The following is a 7217-nucleotide window of genomic DNA, read 5'->3' on the forward strand; positions in this document are numbered from 1 at the left end:
TAATCAAGTATATAATTACAATAACCCCCCCTCAAATCTTTGCACCTGATGAGTTAATGAGTTAATGATGACGTCACCCTGCTGCTGCTCTATATAAGAACGGGAGACACAGCAGAGCCTCACCATTCTGGCGAATTGCCCGATGATGCTGGATGCAATTACCAGCGAAACGTCGTACTCAAATTGTAAATGTTGTGGTTTCACGCTTCAACACACCGGTGGGCTAAAGCAGTGAACTATTTGTCTTTTGTCAACGTGACACTTTTTTTTTTTTTACTGATTGGCCGTGTCGGGTGGTGGAGGGTTACGACACATTTATAAATAACGCGATCTAAACCCAAAAATCGTTGATTATGAACAATATTGGTCGCGAAAGCCTACGTGTTAAACTGAGTGAGTGTGTGAGTGAGTGAGTGTGTGAGTGTGTGAGTGAGTGTGTGAGTGAGTGAGTGAGTGTGTGAGTGAGTGTGTGAGTGAGTGAGTGTGTGAGTGAGTGAGTGTGTGAGTGAGTGAGTGTGTGAGTGAGTGAGTGAGTGTGTGAGTGAGTGAGTGAGTGAGTGTGTGAGTGTGTGAGTGAGTGTGTGAGTGAGTGAGTGTGTGAGTGAGTGAGTGTGTGAGTGAGTGTGTGTGTGAGTGAGTGTGTGAGTGAGTGAGTGTGTGAGTGAGTGTGTGAGTGTGTGAGTGAGTGAGTGAGTGTGTGAGTGTGTGAGTGAGTGTGTGAGTGAGTGAGTGTGTGAGTGAGTGTGTGAGTGAGTGAGTGAGTGTGTGAGTGAGTGAGTGTGTGAGTGAGTGAGTGAGTGTGTGAGTGAGGTGAGTGTGTGAGTGAGTGTGTGAGTGAGTGAGTGAGTGAGTGTGTGAGTGAGTGAGTGAGTGTGTGAGTGAGTGTGTGAGTGAGTGAGTGTGTGAGTGAGTGTGTGAGTGAGTGAGTGAGTGTGTGAGTGAGTGTGTGAGTGAGTGTGTGAGTGAGTGTGTGAGTGAGTGAGTGTGTGAGTGAGTGTGTGAGTGAGTGAGTGTGTGAGTGAGTGTGTGAGTGAGTGAGTGTGTGAGTGAGTGTGTGAGTGAGTGAGTGAGTGTGTGAGTGAGTGAGTGTGTGTGTGAGTGTGTGAGTGAGTGTGTGAGTGAGTGTGTGAGTGTGTGAGTGAGTGAGTGAGTGTGTGAGTGAGTGTGTGAGTGAGTGAGTGAGTGTGTGAGTGAGCTGTGTGAGTGTGTGAGTGAGTGTGTGAGTGAGTGAGTGAGTGTGTGAGTGAGTGAGTGAGTGTGTGAGTGAGTGAGTGTGTGAGTGAGTGAGTGAGTGTGTGAGTGAGTGAGTGATGTGTGTGAGTGAGTGTGTGAGTGAGTGAGTGAGTGTTGTGAGTGAGTGTGTGAGTGAGTGTGTGAGTGAGTGAGTGTGAGTGTGAGTGAGTGAGGTGTGTGAGTGAGTGTGAGTGAGTGAGTTGAGTGAGTGTGTGAGTGAGTGTGTGAGTGAGTGAGTGTGTGAGTGAGTGTGTGAGTGAGTGTGTGAGTGTGTGAGTGAGTGAGTGTGTGTGTTGTGAGTGAGTGAGTGAGTGTGTGAGTGAGTGAGTGTGTGTGAGTGTGTGAGTGAGTGTGTGAGTGTGAGTGAGTGTGTGAGTGAGTGAGTGAGTGTGTGAGTGAGTGTGTGAGTGAGTGAGTGTGTGAGTGAGTGTGTGAGTGAGTGAGTGAGTGTGTGTGTGTGAGTGTGTGAGTGAGTGTGTGAGTGAGTGTGTGAGTGAGTGTGTGAGTGAGTGTGTGAGTGTGTGAGTGAGTGTGTGAGTGAGTGTGTGAGTGAGTGAGTGAGTGTGTGAGTGAGTGTGTGAGTGAGTGAGTGTGTGTGTGAGTGAGTGAGTGTGTGTGTGAGTGTGTGAGTGTGTGAGTGTGTGAGTGAGTGTGTGGTGGTGAGTGTGTGAGTGAGTGTGTGAGTGAGTGAGTGTGTGAGTGAGTGTGTGAGTGTGTGAGTGAGTGTGTGAGTGTGTGTGAGTGTGTGAGTGTGTGAGTGAGTGAGTGAGTGTGTGAGTGAGTGAGTGTGTGAGTGTGTGAGTGAGTGGGTGTGTGTGTGAGTGTTGTGAGTGAGTGTGTGAGTGAGTGAGTGAGTGAGTGAGTGAGTGAGTGAGTGTGTGAGTGAGTGTGTGAGGTGAGTGAGTGTGAGTGTGGTGAGTGAGTGTGAGTGAGTGTGTGAGTGAGTGAGTGAGTGTGTGAGTGAGTGAGTGTGAGTGGTGGTGAGTGAGTGTGTGAGTGAGTGAGTGAGTGTGAGTGTGTGTGTGAGTGGTGTGTGTGTGGAGTGGTGTGAGTGAGTGTGTGAGTGAGTGTGTGAGTGAGTGGTGTGTGGTGAGTGAGTGTGTGAGTGGTGAGTGTGAGTGGTGAGTGTGTGGTGAGTGTGTGAGTGAGTGAGTGAGGTGAGTGAGTGTGTGTGAGTGAGTGAGTGAGTGAGTGTGTGAGTGAGGTGAGTGAGTGTGTGATGTGAGTGAGTGAGTGGGTGTGTGAGTGTGTGGTGAGTGTGTGAGTGAGTGTGTGTGTGAGTGAGTGTGTGAGTGGTGAGGTGTGGTGAGTGTGTGAGTGGTGTGTGAGTGGTGGTGAGTGTGTGGTGGTGAGTGTGTGTGAGTGAGTGTGTGAGTGAGTGAGTGTGGAGTGAGTGGTGTGGTGAGTGAGTGTGTGAGTGAGTGTGTGTGAGTGGTGAGTGGGTGTGTGAGTGTGTGAGTGAGTGAGTGTGTGTGTGTGTGGTGAGTGTGTGAGTGTGTGTGTGAGTGAGTGGTGTGTGAGTGAGTGTGTGAGTGTGTGAGAGTGAGTGTGAGTGAGTGGTGTGTGTGTGAGTGAGTGTGTGAGTGAGTGTGTGTGTGAGTGAGTGAGTGTGTGAGTGAGTGAGTGGGTGAGTGAGTGTGTGGTGAGTGAGTGTGTGAGTGATTGTGTAGTGTGTGAGTGAGTGAGTGTGTGAGTGAGTGAGTGTGTGAGTGGAGTGTGTGTGTGAGTGTGTGAGTGAGGTGTGTGAGTGTGAGTGAGTGAGTGAGTGTGTGTGTGAGTGAGTGTGTGAGTGAGTGAGTGTGTGAGTGAGTGAGTGTGTGAGTGTGTGAGTGGTGTGTGAGTGTGAGTGAGTGAGTGAGGTGTGTGAGTGAGTGTGTGAGTGAGTGAGTGTGTGAGTGAGTGAGTGAGTGAGTGAGTGAGTGTGTGTGTGGTGAGTGTGTGAGTGAGTGAGTGAGTGTGTGTGTGTGAGTGAGTGTGAGAGTGTGTAGTGAGTGAGTGTGTGAGTGAGTGAGTGTGTGTGTGAGTGAGTGTGTGAGTGTGTGTGTGAGTGAGTGTGTGTGAGTGAGTGAGTGTGTGTGTGAGTGTGTGAGTGAGTGTGTGAGTGTGTGAGTGAGTGTGTGTGTGTGAGTGAGTGAGTGTGTGAGTGCTGTGAGTGAGTGGTGTGTGTGTGAGTGAGTGGTGTGTGAGTGAGTGTGTGGGAGTGGTGTGTGAGTGAGTGAGTGTGTGAGTGAGTGAGTGAGTGAGTGTGTGAGTGAGTGAGTGAGTGTGTGTGTGAGTGAGTGTGTGTGTGAGTGAGTGTGTGAGTGAGTGTGTGAGTGTGTGAGTGAGTGAGTGTGTGAGTGAGTGAGTGAGTGGAGTGTGTGAGTGTGTGAGTGAGTGAGTGTGTGAGTGAGTGTGTGAGTGAGTGTGGTGAGTGAGTGAGTGTGTGAGTGAGTGAGTGTGTGAGTGAGTGAGTGAGTGAGTGAGTGAGTGTGTGTGAGTGAGTGAGTGAGTGAGTGAGAGTGAGTGAGTGAGTGAGTGAGTGAGTGTGTGAGTGAGTGGTGAGTGTGTGAGTGAGTGTGTGAGTGAGTGTGTGAGTGAGTGAGTGGTGAGTGAGTGTGTGAGTGTGTGAGTGGTGAGTGAGTGTGTGTGAGTGAGTGAGTGAGTGAGTGAGTGTGTGAGTGAGTGTGTGAGTGAGTGTGTGAGTGTGTGAGTGAGTGAGTGAGTGTGTGTGTGAGTGAGTGAGTGTGTGAGTGAGTGAGTGAGTGAGTGAGTGTGTGAGTGTGTGAGTGAGTGTGGTGAGTGAGTGTGTGAGTGAGTGAGTGTGTGAGTGAGTGTGAGTTAGTGAGTGAGTGAGTGTGTGAGTGAGTGAGTGTGTGAGTGAGTGAGTGTGTGAGTGAGTGGTGAGTGAGTGTGTGAGTGTGTGAGTGAGTGAGTGTGAGTGTGTGAGTGAGTGTGTGAGTGAGTGTGTGAGTGTAGTGAGTGAGTGTGAGTGTGAGTGAGTGTGTGAGTGAGTGGTGAGTGAGTGAGTGAGTGAGTGGTGTGTGAGTGAGTGAGTGAGTGAGTGTGTGAGTGTGTGAGTGTGTGAGTGTGTGAGTGAGTGTGTGAGTGAGTGTGAGGTGAGTGAGTGAGTGTGTGTGTGAGTGAGTGTGTGTGTGAGTGAGTGAGTGAGTGAGTGAGTGAGTGAGTCGAGTGCTAGTGAGTGAGCGACTTCACTTCTCGTGAGGGGCAGCGTGGGTTGATGCGCTGCAGCTCTGCTGCCCCTGCGCCAGGCTGAGTGAGAATGGCGCCAGGAGGCCGCCAGGGCCCTGGCAGCAGCGTGGGGGGCGCAGACGACGCACAGAGCTGGGGGGGGGGGGGGGGGTGGTGAATGTGATGGTGGAGTTGAGAGTGGGTGATGGTGGTGATGGTGGTGGTGGATTTGAGAGTGGTAATGGTGGTGGTAGGTGGCGATGGTGGTGGTGGTGGTGGCGATGGTGGTAATGGTGGCGATGGTGGTGGTGGTGGTGGTGATGGTGGTGATGCTGGTGGTGCTGGTGGTGGTAAATGGTGGCGATGGTGGCGATGGTGATGCTGGTGGTGATGATGGTGGTGATGGTGGTGGTGGTGATGATGGTGGTGATGATGGTGGTGATGGTGCTGGTGCTGGTGGGCGATGGTGGTACATGGTGGCGATGGCGATGGTGGTAATGGTGGTGGTGGTGGTGATGCTGGTGGTGCTGGTGGTGGTGGTGGTGATGATGGTGGTGATGATGGTGGTGATGGTGCTGGTGCTGGTGGCGATGGTGGTAATGGTGGCGATGGCGATGGTGGTGATGCTGGTGGTGCTGGTGGTGGTGATGATGGTGATGATGGTGGTGATGGTGTTGGTGTGTACCTGTGTGGCGATGGTCTTGGTGTGTACCGGTGTGGTGGTGGTGTTGGTGTGTACCTGTGTGGCGATGGTCTTGGTGTGTACCGGTGTGGTGGTGTTGTTGGTGTGTACCGGTGTGGTGGTGGTCTTGGTGTGTACCGGTGTGGTGGTGTTGTTGGTGTGTACCGGTTGTGGCGGTGTTGTTGGTGTGTAACGGTGTGGCAGTGTTGTTGGTGTGTACCGGTGTGGTGGTGTGTTGTTGGTGTGTACCGGTGTGGTGGTGGTGTTGGTGTGTACCGGTGTGGCGATGGTGTTGGTGTGTACCGGTGTGGCGGTGTTGTTGGTGTGTAACGGTGTGGCAGTGTTGTTGGTGTGTACCGGTGTGGTGGTGTTGTTGGTGTGTACCGGTGTAGCGATGGTGGTGTGTACCGGTGTGGCGGTGTTGTTGGTGTGTACCGGTGTGGCGATGGTGGTGTGTACCGGTGTGGTGGTGTTGTTGGTGTGTACCGGTGTGGTGGTGTTGTTGGTGTGTACCGGTGTGGCGGTGTTGTTGGTGTGTACCGGTGTGGTGGTGTTGTTGGTGTGTACCGGTGTGTTGGTGTTGGTGTGTACCGGTGTGGCGATGGTGTTGTTGGTGTGTACTGGTGTGTTGGTGTTGGTGTGTACCGGTGTGGCGATGGTGTTGTTGGTGTGTACCAGTGTGGTGGTGGGGTTGTTGGTGTGTACCGGTGTAACGATGGTGTTGTTGGTGTGTACCGGTGTGGCGATGCTGTTGTTGTGTACCGGTGTGGCGGTGTTGTTGGTGTGTACCAGTGTGGTGGTGGGGTTGTTGGTGTGTACCGGTGTAACGATGATGCTGTTGTTGTGTACCGGTGTGGCGGTGTTGTTGGTGTGTACCGGTGTGGCGGTGTTGTTGGTGTGTACCGGTGTGGCGGTGTTGTTGGTGTGTACCGGTGTGGTGGTGGTGTTGTTGGTGTGTACCGGTGTGGTGGTGTTGTTGGTGTGTACCAGTGTGGTGGTGGGGTTGTTGGTGTGTACCGGTGTAACGATGATGCTGTTGTTGTGTACCGGTGTGGCGGTGTTGTTGGTGTGTACCGGTGTGGCGGTGTTGTTGGTGTGTACCGGTGTGGCGGTGTTGTTGGTGTGTACCGGTGTGGTGGTGGTGTTGTTGGTGTGTACCGGTGTGGCGGTTGCGGTGCTGGCGCTGTCCCGTACGGCCTGTGCGGGCCTCCGACGCGAAGTCGAGGGCCCCGGCGAGCGGCTTGGTGAGCGTGCCGACGACGCCGCGGGTCAAGCCGGGAGAGCAGGCCACGCACCGCACCCTCGGCACGCACACCGTCCACCGGTGGCCGTCACCACGCTGGTGAGGCCGCCCATGATGCCTGGTGGAGGGTGGCGGTGAAGGTGGTGGTGGTGGTGATGGTGGTGGTGGTGCGGTGGGGTGGTGGTGCAGGTGGTGGTGGTGGGGTGGTGGTGGGATGGTGGATGTGGTGGTGGAGGTGGTGAAGGTGGTGGTGGTGGTGGTGAAGGTGGTGGTGGTGGATGTGGTGGTGGAGGTGGTGGTGAAGGAGGTGGTGGTGGTGGATGTGGTGGTGGAGGTGGTGGTGAAGGAGGTGGTGGTGGTGGTGCAGGTGGTGGTGGTGGGGTGGTGGTGGGGTGGTGGAAGTGGTGGTGGTGGTGGTGAAGGTGGTGGTGGTGAAGGTGGTGGTGGTGGATGAGGTGGTGGAGGTGGTGGTGAAGGAGGTGGTGGTGGAGGTGGTGGGATGGGGTGGTGGTGCAGGTGGTGGTGGTGGGGTGGTGTTGGGGTGGTGGAAGTGGTGGTGGTGGTGGTGAAGGTGGTGGTGGTGGATGTGGTAGTGGAGGTGGTGGTGGTGGGGTGGTGGAAGTGGTGGTGGTGGTGGTGAAGGTGGTGGTGGTGAAGGTGGTGGTGGTGGATGAGGTGGTGGAGGTGGTGGTGAAGGAGGTGGTGGTGGAGGTGGTGGGATGGGGTGGTGGTGCAGGTGGTGGTGGTGGGGTGGTGGTGGGGTGGTGGAAGTGGTGGTGGTGGTGGTGAAGGTGGTGGGGGGGTGAAGGTGGTGGTGGATGTGGTGGTGGTGGGGGGTGAAGGTGGTGGAGGTGGAGGTGGTGGTGGTGGTGGGGGGTGAAGGTGGTG

General features: G+C 54.2%; 1 protein-coding gene across 1 annotated transcript in view; it reads right to left on the minus strand.

Moving 5' to 3' along the window:
- Nucleotides 1–4424: 4424 nt before the first annotated feature.
- The window catches only part of LOC144955247 (intermembrane lipid transfer protein VPS13D-like), a gene marked incomplete at its 5' end in the record, with an annotated part of 49403 nt that continues 46610 nt past the window's right edge, over nucleotides 4425–7217 (minus strand). The window contains 1 exon segment of the mRNA XM_078885529.1: nucleotides 4425–4557. Coding sequence (XP_078741655.1) covers nucleotides 4425–4557 — 133 coding nt within the window.

Source organism: Lampetra fluviatilis, unplaced genomic scaffold, assembly GCF_964198595.1.
Source record: "Lampetra fluviatilis unplaced genomic scaffold, kcLamFluv1.1 SCAFFOLD_334, whole genome shotgun sequence".
Lineage (NCBI taxonomy): Eukaryota > Metazoa > Chordata > Hyperoartia > Petromyzontiformes > Petromyzontidae > Lampetra > Lampetra fluviatilis.